The sequence below is a fragment of the Nuphar pumila genome, chromosome 11 (assembly GCF_984573655.1).
Source record: "Nuphar pumila chromosome 11, dmNupPumi1.hap1.1, whole genome shotgun sequence".
NCBI classification, from domain to species: Eukaryota; Viridiplantae; Streptophyta; class Magnoliopsida; order Nymphaeales; family Nymphaeaceae; genus Nuphar; species Nuphar pumila.
In genome coordinates this window covers 9501308-9524353 of record NC_143259.1, presented here as the reverse complement: position 1 = coordinate 9524353, position 23046 = coordinate 9501308, and the positions used below count along the sequence as shown (strand labels likewise).

Genomic DNA, 23046 nt, shown 5'->3' with positions numbered 1-23046 from the left:
ATGGCTTCCTCCTGGAGTGGCGTGGGCGAGCAGGGCTTCCGGCGAGTGGATTCTGGTTAGCAGGGGCATACAGTGAGATGAGATGGGGGTTCAAACAGGCTTCCGGCGAGGTCGCCTTGGCAACCAAGGGGGTTCCTGCGACGTGGTATGCTTGTTGCGCTAGAGGGTGGATGACCGAGAGAAATGCGAGCGAGAGATAAGCTCGCAGCCGTCCAGGGCGGCGAGTTCGACGGCGCTTGCTTTCCCCCTCTTCGACCCTCTTCTTCTTCGCGTAAGGGAGAGAGGAGAAACGCGAAAGGAGGTGTGAACCCCAACGTTCACCTCCATACGTTTTTGCAGAACCCGTGGTTCACGGAAATGTGATTTGTGATTCGAAATCACAGTCTCATCCGTGAGATTTGAAGTGATTTCGAATCACATGAGATTCGAACTTCAGCCCCAAATCTCATGTTTGGTTGGGCCATGAGATTTGGGCCCCTATGAGATTCACTCTCTCATTCAGACGAGAATGTGATCAAACCAAACATGCCCTAAATACCATCTCCACTCTCATCTCTTCCCATCTCCGGCTCTCAAACAGAGCTTATGAGATATGTTGTCAGTATCGGAATCGGACCTGTATCGGCTGTCCCACGATTCAGGTGACGGTACCGATTTTCAAGTGAATCATTTTGAATCGGGTAAAAAACAATTAAAAAATATTACATGTCAACCAAAACATGATAAAGCCATTAAAATAACATCAAAATAATATTAAAAAATAATTTTAAGTTATTTTTATATTTATTAAAAAAACCCGATTCAGGTCAGTATTGTTATCAAATTTTCGGCGATACGATATGTATCGGTCGATTCAAGCCTATACGCACTGATACTAACAACACTGCTTAAGAGGCGTTTTTTTCTACTAACCGGTTTCAAGAGAAAAAAAACATTACAGTATTATTCCCTTTGGCCGAGTTATCACGGGAGTCGGGACTATCGTAGCCTCTTGAGACGGAACTCATTCGGAGGGAGTCCGTCTCGGTCTCTCTCTTCAGAGCGACTCCCTCGTCGGGTCTCTCTCTTCCTCCTCTCCCCATCCGAAAAACCCTTCTCCGCACCCTTCCTTCTTCTTCTCCTTACAAGCCTCACGACGGTGCGTCGACTGCTGGCAGTAAGAAGTAAGTCAGAGTCAAAACCCTAGAAACGCTAAGCTACAATGTTTTGTGCGAGTACGCTTTCTTTCTCCCTCAATTTTTGTTATTAATCACTTCTCTAAGTTGTTCGATCTGCTACTGAAGTTCCGTTTCACTCTATATTTGTTTCTTTTTTGCATTCACTGTACAGTTTCCGGCATCACGCCGGAGGAACCCGTGGTTTCGAAGAGATCCGGTCTCCTTTTCGAGAAAAGATTGATCGAGCGGCATATTTCAGTATTCTTTCTCCCCCATTTTTCTTTCCACGACGTTACAGGCGAAGAATATGCAGAGTTGATGTTGGCGTTTATTCGTGTGGTTTCTTCATCCAGGAGTATCGGAAGTGTCCCGTTACTGGAGAACCTCTCACCATGGATGATATTGTTCCCGTCAAGACGAATAAGGTAAATCTCGTTTTTGACTATGCATTGTTTTCTCCTGTTTTTGTTGTTCTGGTTTTCGCCGGATTTGGTTTGTTTACGAAACCAGCCGTTGCCGGCATCTGCATTTGGCAGGCGGTCAAGCCCAGGCCTGTCCAAGCAGCAAGCATTCCAGGGATGCTCGGTTTGTTCCAAAACGTACGCACGATCTGACCTCCCTTTATCGTTTTCTGTTACTGTTTTTTGACAATTCAGCCAACAGGTCTATGCAGGTGTTGTTCAAACATTGCAGTGCAGTTACGTGCTGATTTTCTTATATTCTTCATATGGTTGCCGATATCGATTTTTATTGCTTCTTAGTTTTTGATTTATGCATCTTTTAAGTACCCTTGCAAATTGTCACCGGATGGGTATCGTGAGATACTGTTTGTTGAGTTTTTTTTTGTAACTGCTCGTTTGGTGCAACTTAATTGTTTGCCTCATTCCAATGCAACTGATCTGCTTGGTATATTTGGTCTGTACTCAGTATTATTGGCGTATGTCTTGCCATGTTTGCTAGTCATCTTGTACCGCACGGAACACTTCATCTCACTTAGCATCTTTACTCTGACACACATTACTTGATCAAGTTAAGATTATGGTTCAAGAAAATTTCATCTACTTTGATGAGCAAGAAGCTTAAGAAGATTAACCCCCCCTCCCTCTCTCTCTCTCTCTCTCTCTCTCTCTCTCTCTCTATATATATATATATATATATATATATATGCATATGTGTGTGTATTGTACAGTCTTTTTGTATGTAGAATCTAGTTAGAATCTGATGATCCATGTTGTTTTGACTCAGCCTGACGTTGTAGATATGTTAAAATGAATTAGTGGGAATTGAGCCTTGGATCATGCTTTTTTGATGAAAAAACACATTTTTTTAGTTGGAAAAATTTGATGCATTTATGGCAGTTGATTTTTCAATTGCAGAAAAAACATGCTCCGGTAATTGTCTTTTAGTAGAAATACGAAGGTTCAGTCCTTTGGTGGCATATATTCTAATTTCTGAGTAAAATTAATCCACTGTTAGATTGATGCTGGAACTAGTTGAATTGGTCTTAAATCTCCTGAAACTTGGATCAGTTCAACTGATTTTGTTTATTTAAGTTGAATCAGAGACTTTGCTCTGATGTATTTAATTCAGTACCATTTAAATTGACGAGTCCTGTAATATGCGTTAATATTTTTAATATGCTCTAATTCTCTAATATACCTTCATGTTTTAATAGCCCTTTTCATGGCCTTACTATATATTTTCATATGTTCTGTTGAATAAATTCTATTTCATGTTCGGGCTTTAACCTGATGATGACAGTATTTCTTTCTTGAAGCAGCCCCTCATGATTCTGATTTGCCTTTTCTGATGTTTGCAAGGAATGGGATGCTCTAATGTTGTCTAATTTCGCATTGGAGCAGCAACTAAATATCACAAGGAATGAACTAAGTCATGCATTATACCAGGTACTGAAGCAATTAATTGTTTCCTTAGATGTTGTAAACTTCTTTATTATTATTTTTTTTTTATGTTTGTCAAGCTAGATTTTTGTTTCTTTTGATTTTGTAGATGTCTCCTTGAACCCATTGAACTTTTTGTAGAGCTCTTCCTTGTTTCCTATTCACTGTTTCTAGATTTGTCAGGGCTAACGATCTATTTTAGAAATAGAAATTGACTTCCCTCACAAATGCGTTTTGTATGTGGTTCGTTGTGAGATATGTTTGTGTCTGTATATCAAATATTGGTGATGCTAATACGATTTTATAGTTCTTATTACCAGACCATCGGCCCGTCCATGTCTGGGCCTTACAAGATAACTGAAATGGTAAAAAAAAATGACTTCAAATACTTTTATCAAGACTGAAAGTGTAATAATCTGAACCATGAACATGTTAAAATTTAAGATATTTTAGGAATACTTATCATATGTTATCTTTTTTTTTTAAGGCAAGCTGGGGTTAGGCGGACAACAGCCGCCCCATGTGGCAGAGGGATTCGATACTGGGCCTTCAGCTCGACACAGTACCCCGCTTACCACATGGGATACCCCCCGGTGGTTATTATATGTTATCAGACACGAAAAAGTTTTATTGAAAATAATAACAAACACAACATTTAGGTTCCATTTGGTTAAAGGCTAGATAAATAAATTTAAACTTATTTCACAAACTTCCATATTAAAAAGCGACTTTGCTTGGGTAGGCAACTTTTTTTTTAATTACAGTAAGAGAGCTTCTCTACTAATTCCATTAAATTTGATTTAGTAGAAACCGGCTCTTTGATCATGTTTTTCCATGTATATCGGATTTTCTAGGGGTTGAAAAATAAACTGCCTACAATTCACCGAATTTTCAACAATTAAAAGATCATACTTTTAAGTTGAAAAAAAATACAATCCAAGGTTCGATTCTTATCATTTTAACCATGCTGAACACATCTACGGGGTCAGATTTGGTTAAATAAACATCCTCTGTGAACTAAGGGATTGCTTATCCGCAAGGGTAGCAAATATTATCACTTAGATACCACCATCAAAGGATGATAGGCGTAATCCACGTAAAAATTTTCATGATCTTATGGATCCCCTCCCTGAGCAGAAAACATACATGCAAAGATGATCTCACAGAGAGATTTCTGAGAAAGAGACTATTGGGTTAAACGACAAAAATGCAAGACCCCTCAAAAGCGGTGTGATCTGATCATGGGGTCTAATTATGAGCAACTATCTGCATGTTGAATATTTCATCTGCATGACCCTCAACCGCAATAGTTTCAATAAGACTAACCACAGATTTTTGTTTTTCACAGGCCATTCTCAATTTGATGAGCAGTTGACAGCCAAACAGAACCAATAAGTTTTTTTTTTGTTTGATGATGAGAACCCTCACCAAGAACCCGGTGAGTTAATAGGCCGACCTCCCTACAAGGTAAACCCTGGGTAGGGTCACCGAGACCCAAAACCGATAGAAGCAATTACCAAGAAATAGCATTAGAGTAAATCATAACACAAGGAATGGAATACCCAACAAGATACCACACCACCAGAACTCACAACCCAAGAAAATATGCAATCAAGCCTAGCTCACAAATCACAAGTCCCATGGCATGGGAAGCATAGGATGGTTCTTCTTCCTATGATCTTCTATCTGGCAATATTACACTCAAATTTCTAAATTACAAACCACAAATAATTAAATGCATATAAAGAGCCAAAACCACAATAAAAGAAAATGAGGGGAAATCAACTGTCCCCTCAAAAGAAGCATCATTTGTTTATGCCAATGGCGAACTGAAACATGTGCTAATCGTTCAGGCAAGGAATCTCGAAGAATGAGTAAAACCCCAAAGCTGTAGAGATCAACAAACAAGAGCATTAAATAAATAATAAACATAATACCACTCCATAAGAAGAATTGCGAATGATCAAAGAGGCATTTTAAAAGCCAGCAATTCACATTCACAGCTTTTGCTGCTCTCAGAGTCAGACATTAGTTAGATGCCAATATTATATATTAACAGGACTTATGCGTCTAGACATTCATGGATTTAACAACAAAGCCTCAGCTCTAGCTGAAAAATATCTTTTAAATTATTAAAAGCAACAAGCGTGTGTGTGCCATGGACGGCAACACATTCACCTCAAGTTTATATCAACAAAAGATTTTTTTTATTTATGGAGAAACCCAAGGCCTGGGAACAGGTACATCATAGATCGCCCCCCCCCCCCCCCGGGAGGGAAACTCCGTGGCTAGGACCCTCACCCCCAGGGCCTATGCTGGGTGTCAGCCTGTGCAGGAAAGTAATGCTCACAGGGATTGAACCTTAACCACCTGTATGATAGCCAAGGTCCATCCCCACTATGCCAATCCCCCTTGAGGCCACCAAAAGAATTTTAAAATGAAATGGTGGTTTCATGCATTACTTACGACACTTTTGTAATCAGATAAGAAAAAACATTAAAAGACTGTAAAAATGTGCCCTTTACTTTTTATAAAATTACAAAGTTCCAATGATAGAGATAATGGATGCATGAAACCAGTTTGTTGTGAAACTGCTAAAGCCGATGGATGCTCAGGAACCTTAACAACCGCCCCTACCTACCCACCCATAAAAACTTTCATTCTTAATGAGCTCCGAATGATTTAATCAAACTCCCACAGATCCCGTTAAGAGTTCAAGCTCAGCTGGTTCAGAAAATGAGAATGATTTTAAGTTCAATATTTTTTTTAATAAACAAATGAGGTCAAACTGGGCCAATATCAAGCTGAACTAGGGTAGTTTGTGCACTGTGATTCACTGTCCACTCTTACTGTTGGAAAAGGAAATGCCTTAATAAATTAGCATGCCTTCATTTTTAGTCTTAACTCAAACCAATCAAAACTCAAAAAGATAAAGTAAACAAGCTGAAACCACCCATGCTTTAGTTATTTGAGCTCTGCTTGTTAAGTGTCAATTACCTGCTGAAGCTCATGCTCAACTTGCCATGAGTTCAAGCTTGGCTTGACCTGAGCTTGAACATTTATGAAAAATATTTTCCTTTCGTGTTTTGATCTTATCAAGTTGAGGCTAAAACATGGATCCCACATCCCCTTCAATTGTTTTAAAACCTGGTGGGTCGAATCACTCACTTATCCAAGCCGACCTGAATTGTTCATTTTCTGGGTTAACCCCATGAATGGACCATGGCACCAGCCAAACCAGGCATGACTGTAACTTGGTTGAGTCCAACTGGGTCTTGCTGGTATACAAATATATAATGTATGCATGTATGATAGTATTATATGTAACATATATAATGGTATATGCAATTCCATCTCAATAGCATCAATTCAAATGTTTAGTTTTTTCTAATTTTTATCCTTAAATGGTGACTTGTAGAGGTGGGCACTGGGCTGGGAGCCCGGACCGAACTGGGCTTTTGGCCTGACCGGGCAGGGGTTTTCCCAATGGGCCGCCTGAACTGGGCTTTTGGCCCAGCCCAGTCCATTAGCGGGCCGGACCAGCCTGTTGCCCACCCCTAGTGATTGGTAATGTTTTAGATACAATATTGCTTTAACTTTTTCCATAACCTTTGCATCATTTTGTGAATGGTGAGTTCATGTCAAGGTACATGCATACCCTTTTAAAATTAAAGTGAACTTTGAAGTATCATCAAATATGAAAATTTGATACTATATCAACCATCTAAATCAATATTATCATCTCTTTTATGGCATACTGCACAAGATAAATATGAGAAAGAAAGCATTAAGAAGAGAAGTCAAACCTAATTCTCACCTCGACATTCTTCAATTCAAACTCTTCGTTATGAGCTAAGCATTCATTCCCAAAAGTTTCACATGGCCCACTAGTTCCATGCAACCTTTCCAAGAAAACACGTTCAGGAATCAAAATGATGATTAAAAATTCAAAACATAAAGGTCCATGTCCTTGGCACTATCTGGCAATTAAATCAACAAAATCATGATATCTTTCACAATAGCAGTGCCAAAAGAGACTTACAGATCTCCATCCAAGCGTAAAGCAAAATTGCCACCTCCTCCAAATGCCAGTAGGTCATTCAAACAGATGTAGTAGTATCTGTTTGCACCTAAATACAGAAAAGATCACTATTGTTGCCACAAGTAATGATATACATAAATATAAAAATATCACAGTTGAACATATAAATATATGCACACACACGTGTACGAAGAATCTCTCCCTTTGAATACGAGCAAATATGCATGTAATGGATGCAGAACCACATTCAATAATACCAAAAAAATGTACGTAGATGAGGATTAAGAAACAAAATGCTAAATGTTGGATAAAATAATTGGTCAAAAGAATAAGGAACAAAAAGACAGGTTAAACAATATCAAGTGTAGATGGCAGTTTTTTTTTGAATCACAGATCTACAGTCACAGAAAATTGAAACCACCTACTAGTTAGCAAGGGAAATGTTTCAGTTTGAAAAGTTGCATGGGCAAACATATTGGATGGATCCTCAGGCAAGCCCTTAAGAGATAGATGTAGAATGGCACTAGGCAACCCTCTTCTATCTCTTAACCATAGGATGGCCTTCAGCCAGTATCCTTTAGGCAACCCTCTTCTATGCCTTAACCATAGGATGGCCTTCAGTCAGTATCCTTAAGGTACCTCCTGGTATGAATCTTAGTTATGTACCTGCATATAACACCTGCAAAGAGCTCGATGAAGTACACTTGTAAATCCTATCTTCAACTACCCTCCAATATGCCCTCTACATAGCAAGTTAGCAAACCAAGATGTTTAAAAAAAAGCTGCTCAACCTTACATCTCACACTTGTTTCAAGGAAGCAACTTGCTCAACTTAAGGGTGAATTACCTGATCTACTAAGTGCTAAGCTTGCCTAAGACAATTCAGGATAAACCAAATCCACCATATATGCAAAGTACAGAAATATGGTTATCATCCACACAGAGCAAGTGAATCAGAATTGAGAGGCAAATAAATTGCAATAACATGCCACTAATCATTTCCAACTCCAACACTTCACTTCAATGGTGTAGAAAGGGATTCACAGCAACATTAAGGGCATGCTTGCTTTGGTCAAAGGTGAGAAAGTAGACACTGTGATTGTGAATCACAAGGTCAACCTTGTGATCTACTTTCACAAGATTCAAGGCAAAAAGAATCACAACTGGCAATCACAATCATAACTTTTACTTTTTCATGTTCCACTAACCTTGACTTCATGCGCAAGATTCAAAAGAAAGAAATTGCAGAGGCTTTGAAGAAAATGAAATCAAGAAGGGCAGTTGGCCCAGATGGTATACCTATCGAGGCTTGGAAATGCTTGGGAGAGAAAGGTTTAGAATGGTTGACAAATCTTTTTAACTTGATTTGGCGAACAAATAAGATGCCTAATGAGTGGAGGAAGAGTACTTTGGTGCCTTTATATAAGAATAAGGGTGATATACAAGATTGCACAAACTATCGTGGTATAAAACTCATGAGTCATACTATGAAACTTTGGGAGAGGGTGATTGAGTCTAGGTTGAGGAAGGTTGTCATGATATCAGAGAATCAATTTGGTTTTATGCCTGGAAGATCAACTATGGAAGCTATACATCTTCTTAGACAACTTATTGAAAGATATAGAGAGAGGAACAAAGATTTGCATATGATTTTTATTGATTTAGAGAAGGCATACGATAGAGTACCTAGGGACGTTCTCTGGTGGACAATGATGAAGAAAGGTGTTTCTCTCAAGTACATTAGTATAATTAAAGATATGTATGAAGGAGTAGTAACCAATGTCCACACTTGTGGAGGGGTGACAACCAATTTTCCGATAACGGTTGGGTTACATCAAGGATCTGCTTTAAGCCCTTTCCTATTTGCGATAGTGATGGATGAGCTTACGAGATCAATTCAAGAAAATGTACCGTGGTGTATGTTGTTTGCTGATGATATTGTTTTGATTGATGAGTCTAGAGCTGGGGTTAATGCTAAGTTAGAATTATGGAGACAGACATTGGAAGCTAGAGGTTTTAAGTTGAGTAAGAGTAAGACTGAATATATGGAATGTCGGTTTAGTAAGCAACGAAGTAGTGATGGGAGTGTAGTGAAGCTTGGTGAGCAAGATATACCGGTGAATGATTATTTCAAATATTTAGGATCCATCATTCAAAAGTATGGAGAAATTGATGGAGATGTAAATCATAGGATAAAGGTTGGGTGGATGAAATGGAAAAGTGCTACTGGAGTGCTGTGCGATCGTAGAATGCCATTGCGGTTGAAGGGAAAGTTTTATAGGACGACTATTAGACCCGCTTTACTATATGGTACGGAATGTTGGGCTGCCAAGAGACATCATATTCAAAAAGTGAGTGTAGCTGAGATGCGGATGCTTAGATGGATGTGTGGAAATACAATAAAAGATAAGATTCGGAACGAAGAGATACGTAAGAAGGTAGGTGTTGCACCCATTGAGAATAAGATGCGAGAGAATCGTTTACGGTGGTTTGGACATATTCGGCGAAGGCCTAATGATGCTCCAGTTAGAAGGTTGGAGAAATGGGAAAATATATTAGTTAAAAGAGGTAGGGGTAGGCCTAGGAAGACTTGGATGGAGATGATAGGAAAGGATATGAATGCTTTGAACCTCACCGAGAACATGGCGTTGGATAGAAATGATTGGAGGAAAAGGATTCATGTGGAAGACCCAAAATGAATTTCTTTTTTGGTTCATATCGCTGACCCCAATTGTTTTGGGATGAAGGCGTAGTTGTTGTTGTTGTTGTTGTTGTATGTTCCACTAACCTTGAGAAAGTATGGTGATTGTGATTAAAAATCACAGGATTCCATAAACACAGCGCAATGCAAACATGACCTAAATAAAGAGAACAAGTATATCCATCACCAAGTTTCACACAAGAAATATAGTTCCAAAAATGATCAACATGAACAACACCAAGGGATGAAAAATAAGCCCCACAAAATTCATTATATTCAAACTAAGATCCAATCTCCCCAGGGAAGTGTGAGTTTTCTCCAGAGCCTCCAAACGAGAAACTAAGAGAAGAAAGAGAGAGAGGCTCCAATGAGTCACGATTTCTGATTGTTAGAAATCGTGACCTGTTTCATTAGTATATAGGCAAAAGCCCTAATGCATAACATTTACGATAACCCTGATAAGCTGGGGTTATTTACAAGTATGCCATTATATACAAATAGTTTGGATCCGGATCTGGATCCAAACTGTAAATACAAAACTACACTATCTAATAGTCTCCCTCAAGTTGTGCATGATTTTGGATCATGGACAACTTGCTCTTTAGAAACCAAAAAGAGCACTTTGTGAGTCCTTTAGTGCAGCCACTTGGTCTTCTGTTCTAATATAATGGGGCTCAATCTCTTTTTCTTCAAATCTCTTTTTCTTCAATCTTCTGCCTGATAAAATGTTGATCAATCTCAATGTGCTTGGTCTTGCTGTGATGAATAGGATTAAGAGATATTTGAATAGCACTTTGGTTATCACAAAAGAGAGAACAACTAGCAATCGGCTCTTTGAGCTCTGTTAACAAATGTCTAGTCCATGTTACTTCTGTCGTAGCAGCAACCATCGCCCTGTATTATGCTTCTGTGCTAGATCTAACCACTGCCTTTTGTTTTCTACTACTCCAGGAAACAAGATTGGCACCAATGAAAACGCCATACCCTGAAACTGACTTTCGATCATCAGGATCTCCCGCCCAGTCTGCATCTGAATAAGCAATTATGTCATGAGCAGTATTCATGGATCTGCTTTTGGTGTGCAAAAGTCCATCTCCAACAGTACTCTTCAAGTACCTCAGTATCCTTTTTACTGCATCCATGTGTCCCATCCTTGGCTCATGCATGAATTGAGAAACTTGATTGACTGAATATGTAATATCAGGCCTGGTAAAAGTAAGATATTGAAGCATTCCCACTAGACTCCGATATTTGGTGGGATCATGGTACAAGTCTCCGTCTTGCACACTTAGTTTCTGGTTAAGCACACTAGGAGTAGCAAGAAGCTTACAATCTTTCATTCCACCATTTTCTAACAGATCCAGGGTGTATTTATGTTGGGTCAAAGTAAGTTTATTTCCTTGAGTATCCACTTCTACTCCAAGAAAGTACCGAAGGTTTCCAAGGTCCTTCATTTTGAACCTTTGACTCAGAAGATCTTTAGTTTCTTGAACATGATTCTCACTACTTCCTGTAATAATTATATCATCAACATATATTAACAAGAAAGTAGTAAACTCCTTACCTCGAAGAATAAAGAGGGAGTGATCCAATTGCGATCGATAGAAACCATGTCTTTGAATTTCTAGAGAGAAACTCTCAAACCAAGATCTAGATGCTTGTTTCAGTCCATAGAGAGCCCGATTTAATTTGCATACATATTCCTTTGAATCTACTTCTGTATATCCTGGCGGCTGTTCCATGTATACTTCTTCCTTCAAATCCCCATGAAGAAAGGCATTCTTCACATCTAGCTGACTTATTTTCCAACCATAATCGACAGCTAATGAAAGAACAATGCGAATTGTGCCCATTTTCACAACTGGACTAAAGGTTTCATCATAGTCCTGTCCAAACTCTTGAGTGAATCCCTTGGCTACGAGACGAGCTTTGTATCGTTCAACACTTCCATTCGGTTTGTATTTGATCTTGTAAACCCATCGTGAGCCAACAACATTTTTATCTGGAGGTCGAGGGACAACTGTCCATGTTTGACACTGGTACAAAGCTTCCATCTCTTCATTCATGGCTTGAATCCATTTTTTGGAATTAATGGCTTGATGAAAATGTCTAGGCTCGGTCTCTTTCTCAATCTGTGACAAAAATAACTGAAAATCCATGGTGAAATTCTCATAACTGACCCACTTTTCAATAGGATGTCGAGCTCTTTCAGATCGTCTGATCGGAATAGCTACTGTATTAGAAATTGAAGAAGTAATGTCGTTGGATGGATCTTCTTGTTCAATATCATCTGAAGTCAAGAGTGAGTCCCTTTCTCTTCTCCTATAAACTTTCTCAGCAAACTTGTTAATCTCTGGAGGATGTTCTATTTCAAGTTCTTGTATGCCACTGTATCCATCTTGACAGGATGTTCCTTGAGCACAGGAGGAAGAACACTCATCATTGGTTGCAGGAAAGAGCTCTGCACTGAGCCATGGATCATAAAATAGAGTATTCATATTGGTTTGGGTCGAAACATATTCTCCATCTCCAAAATCATTCTCATCAAAAACTACATTCCTAGATATCTTAATTCGTCTGTTGTCAGGATCATAACACCTGTACCCTTTGTGGTGATCTGCATATCCGACAAATCTACACTTGGATGCCTTAACCTGAAACTTGTTTCGCAGAGAAGAGTTAATATGAACATAACACGTGCAGCCAAAAAAAATTAGTTCATCATAATCAGGATGTTTCCCAAATAGAATGAAAAAAGGTGATTTATTTTCTAAAAGCTTCATGGGCAGACGATTAATAATGTAAACAGCAGAGTGAAAGGCCTCTGTCCAGAGTCCTATGGGAGTATGACTTTTGTGCATCATGCTCATAGCGCTTTCCACAATGTGACGGTGTTTCTGTTCTGCAACTCCATTCTGTTGGGGTGTATGCGGGCAAGATACTCTACGATTTATCCCATTATCTTGGAGATAATTGATAAAATCCCTGGAGGAGTATTCCCCCCACCATCACAATGGAAATGTAGAATATTACAAGAGAATTGAGTTTTGACAAATGTATGAAAACAACGAAAAATAGAGAAAACTTCTGATTTATTCTTCATGAAATATATCTAAGTGAAGCAAGAGAAATTATCAATAAAAATAACATAATATTTGCTGCCAGAATTAGAAGGATCAGGAGCCGGTCCCCATACATCGGAACAGATGATTTCAAAAGGCCTTGAAGCTCTCTCATTTATTGAATAAAAAGGAAGAACATGACTCTTACACATTTGACAACTTGAACACATTTTATTATCTGGTCTAGGAATCAGGCCAGACTCAGGAATAAGACCATCAGATACGAGTCGCTCAACGAAGACTCGACCACAATGACCAAGACGCAAATGCCAAAAATCAGGCTTATTACATTTATTTGAAGATTGCAAATTGAACACATGGATATGCTTTGACGACATAGACTGAGGAGATGACTTCAAGGTAGGTCGAACACAAGTAGAAGGGTCCTCCTGGAAGACATACATATTTCCCCGGCGTTCCCCTCTAGCGAACGTCTTCTTCGTTTGTAGATCCTTGACATAAACAAAAAATGGAGTAAATTCAACAGAAGAATTGGTATGATCAACAAGCTTAGAAACAGAAACAATATCTTTTGTAATATTTGGGGCATGAAGAACATTGGAAAGATGAAGTGGGGATTTGAGCAAGGGGATAGAAACATTTCCAATGTGGGTGATGGGGGTGGTGTGACCCGTCTCCAGTCACGATGTTACTTTTTTCAAAATAAGGAGTTAAAGTAGAGAATTTACCCGCATTACCTGTGACATGAGTAGTTGCCCCTGAATCAATGTACCAGACTCATTTATCATCGCGTTTCAGATCAAGTTCAGACAATGCAGCCAAAAGAAGCTCTTTCACATCGCCACCAAACTTTGAAGGGTTCTCCTTGAAAGTTTTTCACCTGTAGAGAAAAGAGAGAGAGGAAGAGAGAGGGAGACGAAGAAGAAACACAAGTTTTTTTTCAGCTGTTACGCTTTCTGTTTTTCTCATCACTTAAAATCGTGACCTAAAAGATGTCTTATAATGTTACAACACAGTGATATGGATCCGGGTCTGGTGTATCCAGACCCGATGGTCTAAGTGGGTTATAATACATAACTATGGATATGTGTACATGGTTGTACACAATCCATGGATCGACGTGGATCGGGTCCACCTTTTTCACTCCTTTCGTCCTGACGAGCTCTCACCCTTTTGGAACTTTCCTTTATTCTGTGGATTGTGCCAACAGTTGGCTTTGACGTGACCTCGCTTGTTACATAGATAACAGGTGGGCACGTTTTTCAGATTATAAGGAGAGGCATTCAGGGTGGGTAGTAAACCCACGCCCCCCTGGAGTACCCCGTCCTCGTCCTCGTCCTCTGCCTGCACCAAAATGACTATCACCGCGTCCCTGGCCAAAGGAAACACTAGTAGCAAGAACCTTTCCACCAGTGTCATGTGACATCCCCTTTAAGGGCATCTCATATTGAAGGAGTTTCGCTTGCAAGTCTTCAAACAATGGTAAGCTGGGCAGACATAACAATGAGGTCGAAAGAACATGGAATTCCGATCTTAATCCATTCAAGGCTTGCTTGACTTTATCTTTGTCTGTCACTTCATACCCGACAACAGCTAGTTGATCGTTTATGTTCTTGACCTTGTTCAAGTATTCCATGACAGACATGGAACCTTTAGTGAGGAGTTGAAATTCACGCTGAAGAAAGGAAATTCTAGCCTCTGAAATCTGAGAATATGTCTTCACTAGCCGATCCCATAATTCTTTTGTTGAGCACTCATCTGGAATTCCCACCAATACTTCTTGAGAGATAGTGGAGATAAGGAAAGCAACTGCAGCTTGATCACGCTTCATCCAATTTTCATATTGGGGATTTGGTATTCGTTGTATAGAATCAGCCTTGTTTTCATCCTTAGTTTCTTATATGATAAATTCTGGAGGGGCTGAAATTGATCCATTTAAATGTCCAGAAAGACCTTGACTTTTAATAAATGGAAGAATTTGTCTCTTCCAGATCAAGAAATTGGAATTGGTAAGTTTTTCAGAAACGAGTTGGCCAAGAAAGTTGGATGAGAGAAAAGTTTGAGAAGAAGAAGAATCCATGACTTAGAACAAGAAAAAGAATATTATTGGCGTGTGCAATCAGTATATAAATGCAACAAATTTTTTTTATTTTTTATTTTTTTTAAACAGTAGATAGCTGAGAATTCAGCGTGAATCTGATTATCAGAACTGATACCCGGATTATCAAGTCTAATCTGATTTGATAAAAGAAGCTAAGACTTTGCCTTTTTTTTAAAAAAAATATATAAAAATTGCACACAACAATAATAAAGCAGAAATAAAAGGAATATCGTTGATGTACAGATCAGTGAGCAGCCGATAAAACCCAAATATGTGAAAGCAAAGAAATCGAAAAGTGGCTGATTTGGGTATCGTGAAACTGATTTGGGAAAATATCGTGAAACTGAATGAAGGAAGAAGGGGTATCGTGAAACTGATTTGGGAAAGTATCGTCAGAATGAAGGAAGAAGTGGTACTGATTTGGGAAAATATCGTGAAACTGAATGAAGGAAGAAGTGGTATCGTGAAACTGATTTGGGTTAGAACAGAATGAAGGAAGAAGTGAAGAAGTAAGGTATCGTGAAACTGATTTGGGAAAATATCGTGAAATTGAATGAAGGAAGAAGAGGTATCGTGAAACTGATTTGGGAAAGCATCGTCAGAATGAAGGAAGAAGTGGTACTGGGCTAAAAAAAAAATATCGTGAACAGAATGAAGGAAGAAGTGAAGAAGTGGGTGGGGCTAAGAAAATATCGTGAAACTGATTTTGGGTTAGAAGAGATTGAAGGAAGAAGTACCTGGGGCTCGTGATCGTGTTGCAGCAGCCACACCGAGGAAGGAAGAATTTCAGCCCTTGGATCAGACGTGCTCTCATACCATGTGAGTTTTCTCCAGAGCCTGCAAACGAGAAACTAAGAGAAGAAAGAGAGAGAGGCTGCAATGAGTCACGATTTCTGATTGTTAGAAATCGTGACATGTTTCATTAGTATATAGGCAAAAGCCCTAATACATAACATTTACGATAACCCTGATAAGCTGGGGTTATTTACAAGTATGCCATTATATACAAATAGTTTGGATCCGGATCCAAACTGTAAATACAAAACTACACTATCTAATAGGAAGAACATCGAAAACCCAGCCCACCTGATCAAAGAGCATTTTCTGTGTCAACCTTTAGTAGAAGTGTTTTGGTCCTACTTTTATTAGCAGTGTACCACTTCACATGCCCCATCCATTCGGCTGATGTGCATGCCCTCCTTGACAGCACCTTTTGTCTATAGAAGCTATTTTGGGCAGTTACAACTTTAAGTTTTTCAACAAAGACTAGTGATGATATTGAACGTGATGCCAATGAGTGAAATAGGTCAAAAACTAGTAATGTACTTGGCACTCCTTTTAAAATCAAGACAAGAAAGGAGATTATGTTCCTCAAACACAGGTATTATTGGAACTAGGGCATTTTTTGGTCTTCAAAGTATCCTAGAAGAAGGGGGGAAATTTTTTGAGAGCCATCTGGCCCAGGTGACAGGTCACTGGCCTTCTATGTGTAAATTTTACTTGCTCAAATAACTGAATTGCACCGACCAAATCTGTTATGTATCCAGTTTTATAGGAATCCGAACAAACATCCATTCCCACCAAAACTGATCTTTCAAGATTCCAGATGTATATCTTGGCCTGTTTGCATATTTCTTGGGAATTTTGTTTCGTCTGCAGAACACTGTGAGTTGACCCACTGGTTTTGCATTGTAGGTCTAGCTGAACCTATCCCATGGCCCCATGTCGGGTCAACCCACACGAACTAAAACTTTTGTACCCTATTTGTTTAGAATGAAGTCACCTCCCAGGTGAATATTCCCATTATTAGTTCATGCAGAAGCTAAATTGGTTATGAACCTTCACACCCAATGGCTAATCAAGTACTTTCAGAGTATGGAGACAACTCATATAAGCATGCCCTTTCACCTGATAGAGCTCCTCATTCTTATGGTATTCCCCTTAGTTTTCTTATTTTCAACCTAGGTATTATGTTATTATGGAACCAAGAGGATTCATGGCATGTCAAGCTCTAGTAAGGTTCTCCACTTTGCATCGAATTAAACCACATGCAGTCATAAGCTCATTAAGAAGATTAATAGCAACCATCAAGTACATAACCCATGGGCTTGCGTATTTGGTTATATAGTTGTGATATTAGAAGCACAAGATCATCTCCAAGGTGCTTGTACACAAAATTAAGAAAGTTATACCTAGTATTCCCCCTCCCCACTCTGTTCCATTCTCTGTCTCACCAAGTAGATAGATTTCAAGAAACATAGTTGTGGTACACAACCTTACTTTATTACAACCCTTGGATCTTCCTCAATTAGATCTTAAGATCAATTTGTGAAAAAGTATGCAGATGGTAGATTAGTCTTTTACACTTAAGGGATAATTTCATATCAAATGGATATGATGGATATAGAAGCAGGCATTGCCAATTATTTATAATATTATTACCAACAGTAAAGCAGGCAAACAACTTCATTCCAAAAATGAAAAACATCATATAAGCATCTCTACTCACCCACGTGAACTTTATACATAAAATTATCTCTACAATCTACATCTGAATAGATTTGTGTTCCCATGAGCTATAGACTTGAAAATTCATTGATGACACCCATATGCTTGGGACGGCTTCACAGGAGTACCTACAGACTAGATACCTACTGCAGTAAATTGAAATTACTGCATTTCTCGATATTGTGCCTTTCAGGTATCAGATCTTTGGAAAATCAGGACCCTGCCTGAATTCTAGGTTGTAAATTATGATTCTAACCAACATGATATTTAGGCATTCTTCTCCATGTTTTAGTAGTATAGCTTCTTTCAAGTAGAAAACATGCTTGTCTAGCTCTGTAAGCTTCAGGTGCTCCTATGTAACTTTTCAAATAGATGCATCTACAATACTCCATATCATATCCTAGTGAATGTCAACAGTGCATGACAAACGAATTGTAAGATTATTTTAATCTGATCAAGAAAAATGTAGCTCATGAGAAGCAAAAGGCATGGATAATCTAACTGGAGTCAGGAGGACTACCCAATATTTTGGTAATACCAATCAGGTTGTGACACAGAGAGACAAATAATATAGTAAGACTTCCAACATGGAGAAAATAAAGAGCTCTCATTATGCCATTTACCTGTTGCTCTAAAAAGTCTTGGTCCACCATATATAGTTGTAAACACAAAAGTTTGATTTGTCCCCTGCAAGCAAGATTTGAGAAAGTTGGTATGAGCAGGAAACCAATCTGCTTCATATATAAAACATGGAAAGCAAAAATGAAAGGGAAAACAAGTGAACAAAAAAAACTGCTCAATGTGGATATGCGACATAAAATCTGTGAACGCTTACCTGATACTTCCGTTTTGCTGTTGGTTTCAGAGGGCCATTCAACAACCCACCAAATACAGCACCCTGCATATCCCCAACAACCTAAAAAGCCAGGGAGAATATTAAAAAAAAAAATAATTAGATGCAAAACAATGAAGCCAAAAAACTTACATGCAGAATTCTCAACTCTACAATGCATGTCCTAAAGTGCATAAGCAGTGCCACTCAGTGAACGAGAATAAGCAATCAGCATTTATTCATCCCCATATCTATGCACATTGCCTGCAATTATGACTTTAATATGCATGAGTAACATGACCTACTACACGTGCACATGTGCCTACACATGAAATGCATGACAATATCATCATCATCATTATTATTATTATTATTATTATTATTATTATTATTATTATTATTATTATTATGAAGCCTCATCCCAACTACACGAGTCTTTTAGAGGTCTTACTCTTCTAATCTTTCCTGTTCAGAGCTACAACCACAGTCACCTTATAGTTTTTCATAGCACCTCTCACTGTTTCCCTCCAAGTCTTCAATGGTCTTCATCTTTTTTCCCAATTTTTTCTATTTGCCTTGTGTCAACCCTTCTTATCGTAGTTGTGATAGGTCTCCACAGAGCATTTTTCAAACCATCATAAACAATGTTCTTTAATTTTTTTCACTTGCAGTTATTGGTATTACTTCTAAACATTTTCTGATATATTCACATCAGGTATTATCTTCTTTTGTAATTCCATCATCCATCTTAACATATGCATTTCCACAACATGCACACTGTTCTTTTGTCGCTATCTAAGTTGCTCAACACTCATCACCATAAAAAATCCTTTATCTTATGTTAGTCTTGTAGAAACATTCTTTTAATAAATGAATTACGATATGAACTCAATAATACATGAATACAAGTATACAACCTGCTAGATACATGTCAAAAGTGTGCATCTTGTGCAATAAGTGGGAAGGGGGAAAAAGATCTATATGTTCTGAATTTCCCATTTGAGATGTTTAGAATTAATTTCTTCATATAAAAAAAGCTATCATATTGTGAACATACCTACCAGTAAACAAGGGCCTGGAAGATCGGCACTGTTGCGTAGAAGAGTGCGAAGCGAAATTCCATGTTTCACCGTACTGCCCTTCATTTGCAAGAGCAAATTATAATCATGAAAGAAAAAAAAAAGAGAGGCAGCAATCGGGCTTACATTGAAAGAAAAGTGTCCTACTGATCTTACCTATAAAGCAGTACCCACTGGCAACCCCTCACTATATTGGGAATTGAAGAATGCAAAAACTCATACAAGTCGGTAGATATGAATGAAGAATCATCCATGAGATTAGGAAGGCTCTTCGATATATTCTCCGAGGTTGAGACTTCATCAGTACTGTCAGAAATATTTGTGTGTCTCTGAAGGTCACTGAAATTTCCATCTTCTTTGCACGCCTCCAACCTCCCATTCCACCCACATTCTTTTCCGAAAGTCGGGCTGCAATCTAGAGCATTTTCCTCAAATAATAAGTTTTTACTTCGCCGTGTCCTGCAAGAAACCGATCGAAACAAAGATGATGTGTCCTTATGCTGTTCAGAACTCTTGTTCACTTTGTGCCCAGTAGATCTAGGGCTTACATTTGGGAGAAGTGACAGAAGAAAGGAAGAGAGAGATGGAGCATTTGGATCACGTAAACTCTCGGTGGACAAGGAAGTTGCCTGTTAACATCAAAAGCATAAAACAGATTAACAAGGTTTTGATATCAAACATCCACAAATAAATTTCATCTCGTCTCCAATCTCAAATTCGTGTATCAATATGATCTCCATCAACTATCACCAGAACCATGGCTTCTATTAACAGTGACGCATTGAAAAAAACATATAAACTCCGTCCATCAACATGTACCAAGGTTTCCACGACACAACTGCAAGCAAGATTTGCATCAGATCCACTCGTATCCAGAACCCCTAATTTCCAAGCAATTGTTGATTCCCGTAGATAAACAATTCTAATCTTGAATCATGCATATCATTATAGTGCGGACTTAAAACCTAGCTCTACAACACAGCATAATTCAACAACGACAAGAAAACAAAAAATACAGATCGATCGGATTCTGATGGCTCCAGATTCAATATATATATATATACAAAAACGAATCCCTCTTAGGTCGTATATACGCTTATAATGCAGATCCAAAACCTAAACCCTATTGAACAACAGAGATCACCGAAGATATCAATACGAATCGATCAAATTTCTCCAGAAATTCAACACATCGCCCGGAAAAACAACAAAAAATCGTCCAAGAAGCACAGTGCCACAATCGCTGAAACCATGTAACAAACAATCACTTGAGATTATCTGAAATATCAACACCGCATCCGAGACGATACAAAGTTACCTGACATTGAGTGCAATACGACTAAATACAAAAAGAATGAGAAAAAGAGACAGGAGATGGACCTGAGTTTCCGGTCGGATCGCCGGAGTTTCTCTTCGGTGATGAGGCGAAGTCGACGGCGAGTCCGCGAGGAGGCGGGAGAGCTTGTCCGCGACCTTCTCCTTCCAGTAATTCATCTCCGGGGGGCGGAGATCCGGCCGAGCAAGAAAACCTAACCCTAAAAATTTTCCGTTGGGTCTGGAGAGAGGGTGGAGCGACGAGAAGGGAATGTCGGCGGGAACTCTTGATCGCCGATCTGCAACGCTGTTGCTCTCCGAGGGGTGGGGTGGGGCGAGCGGTAAGGGTATAAGGTAGGCGGGAAGCGCAGGTCCGGAGAGAGGTGAAACAGCCGGAAGAGAATCGTACTTTTTAAAAACTAGTTTTGAGTTTTAAAATTAAACCCCCATTAGTTTCTCGCCACGTAGTTCAGTAAAAATTGGTTCGCCGAATTTGATGGACCTTTTGTACAAGTGGTGGCGTAACGCCCATAACTTGACCTTTGGGTTCAACATTTTTCAACGTACTGTTATAAATTAACTGACCGCCTTCTGCGGAGTTACCGAGTTACTCGGCGGGTAATTTAAGGAGAGTTTTCATCTGGCTTCGTCGCAGTCCCGGCTGTTGTCAACTTGTCACGGTCAGACTCGCGGTTCAGTAATTGCCGCGAAGCCTGGTGGCTGTAAATGGTTCGGATCTGGGTTCGTTCTGATCCGGATTCGATGGGTGTGAAGCTTTTTCGGCGGGGTTCTGGATTCCCATCAGAATTGAACAGTCAGATCCAATAGTCGATGAGTTATTTCTGCATGAAGTTGGTTCCCCAAAAGTTTGTTTGCGTTGCGCCTCATGGTGGCGTTTGATGGCCCGGGACACGCTCATCCTGAACAAGTGTGTCGGGAAGAGAAGAGTCGCACTCTTTTGGCCCGTTAGAGTGGGACGCAATGAACTGTTACGTCTCATTTTGGCTGGACAGAATTTTTCGACGGGTTTGATAGGCGCTGTGAGACCCATGCATAGTGACAAAAGTTAAAAACAGCAAAATATCGGCAGTCAAAAACTCGGGAGATTTTAAAAATTTTCATAAATCTTACATTTTTACGAAAAATCTTGGCAATAAAAAATATTTTTATAAGAAAATATAAATAAAATACATTTAAAAATAAAAATCTCAAGAGTTTTCACGATAAATATCTTTCTGTTAAAATTGTAAATCTCGCGATATTTGTCACGCTTTGAAAATCTCGCGAGAAATTGCTGTTTTAAACTTTGAAGCAATTTCTCGTGATATTATCCCGAGATTTTTATAAATCTCGCTATATTTGTCACAGTGTACCCATGTCATTTAGGACGCAACGAGCGGTTGTGTCTGGCCCATCAAACACCCTTTTTTTTATATCTACAAAGAGAAACCACCCCTAGGATGAGAGACCTAGCCGCGCTGCCATACTTATGATCACTGTCCTGACAGCGTAAAACTTTGTGGGCTTACTTTTGCCCCCATGGAGTTGCCACGTTTTGGCTTGTGCAAGGGATGATGCTTATGAGATTTGAACCTATACCGTCTGCCTAAAGGCTCAGGCTTCATCCCACTACGCCAAACCCCTTTAGTTACAAAGAGCTCAATCATGGATGAACTAACAGTCCAAGCTCAATCATGGAAGCTTATAATAAGTTACAAAGAGCTGTCTGTTGGGCCCCAACTTTTAAGCAAGGTGATGAGTCTGATGATGTTTTACCCGAGCAGGTTGTATGTTACCCCCTGAACACGGGGCCGCGTGTTCGGGTCCGAATGAGTTGGTTATTTACGACGGAAGGAATATTGCAAAACCCAAGAACTTCCTCCGTACATAACCAGCCGAATGAGTGCCACATGGCACTCATTCGGACCCCGAACACGTGGCCCCGTGTTCCAGGGGGAACATACACCACCCTCTCATGTTTTACTATTAAAAAGTTGAGAATCGATTCTTATGGTGCTGCTGAACAGGTGGTCAAGGTTCAATTCCTATGAGGTCTTTCTTCTGCGTAAGCCAACACCCAGCATAAGCCCCGAGGATGGGGTCCTAGTTTATGCCGTATAAACATGTCAGACTTGGGTTGGGCTTAGGTATTACCAAGTACAACACAATCAGGTGAATTTAGAACCCACTAGCTTAAAACCTGACATTTATACTTAATTGGGTTGGGTTGGGTTCGGGTTTGAATGCAAAACTCAATATTGACCTAAATCTGATTATTAGTTGGATATCAAATTTTGATGCAAAAGTGGGGCGAAAGACCCGCGTCCA

General features: G+C 39.3%; 2 protein-coding genes across 3 annotated transcripts; one reads left to right on the top strand and one right to left on the bottom strand.

Annotated features, from left to right (window-relative positions):
* LOC149821879 (pre-mRNA-processing factor 19 homolog 1-like) lies at positions 1 to 3179 on the top strand. The gene is made up of 6 exons (XM_089980186.1): positions 1 to 55; positions 1330 to 1415; positions 1511 to 1582; positions 1668 to 1742; positions 2978 to 3064; positions 3168 to 3179. The coding sequence occupies exons 1-6, from the start codon at positions 1 to 3 to the stop codon at positions 3177 to 3179; spliced, it is 387 nt and encodes a 128-aa protein (XP_089836312.1).
* Positions 3180 to 4703: 1524 nt separating this feature from the next.
* Positions 4704 to 21022, bottom strand: LOC149821878 (uncharacterized). 2 transcript variants are annotated; one of them, XM_089980610.1, is made up of 8 exons: positions 20785 to 21022; positions 19561 to 20033; positions 19387 to 19459; positions 18329 to 18409; positions 18117 to 18180; positions 7101 to 7188; positions 6876 to 6960; positions 4704 to 4946 (listed from the first exon to the last, which is right to left on the bottom strand). In XM_089980610.1, the coding sequence occupies exons 1-8, from the start codon at positions 20896 to 20898 to the stop codon at positions 4908 to 4910; spliced, it is 1017 nt and encodes a 338-aa protein (XP_089836736.1). In that variant the 5' UTR covers positions 20899 to 21022; the 3' UTR covers positions 4704 to 4907. The 2 variants fall into 2 exon arrangements, 1 of the variants encoding a protein (XP_089836736.1); XR_016425902.1 differs by lacking the exon at positions 4704 to 4946 and having other exon boundaries at positions 7101 to 7178.
* Positions 21023 to 23046: the final 2024 nt, after the last annotated feature.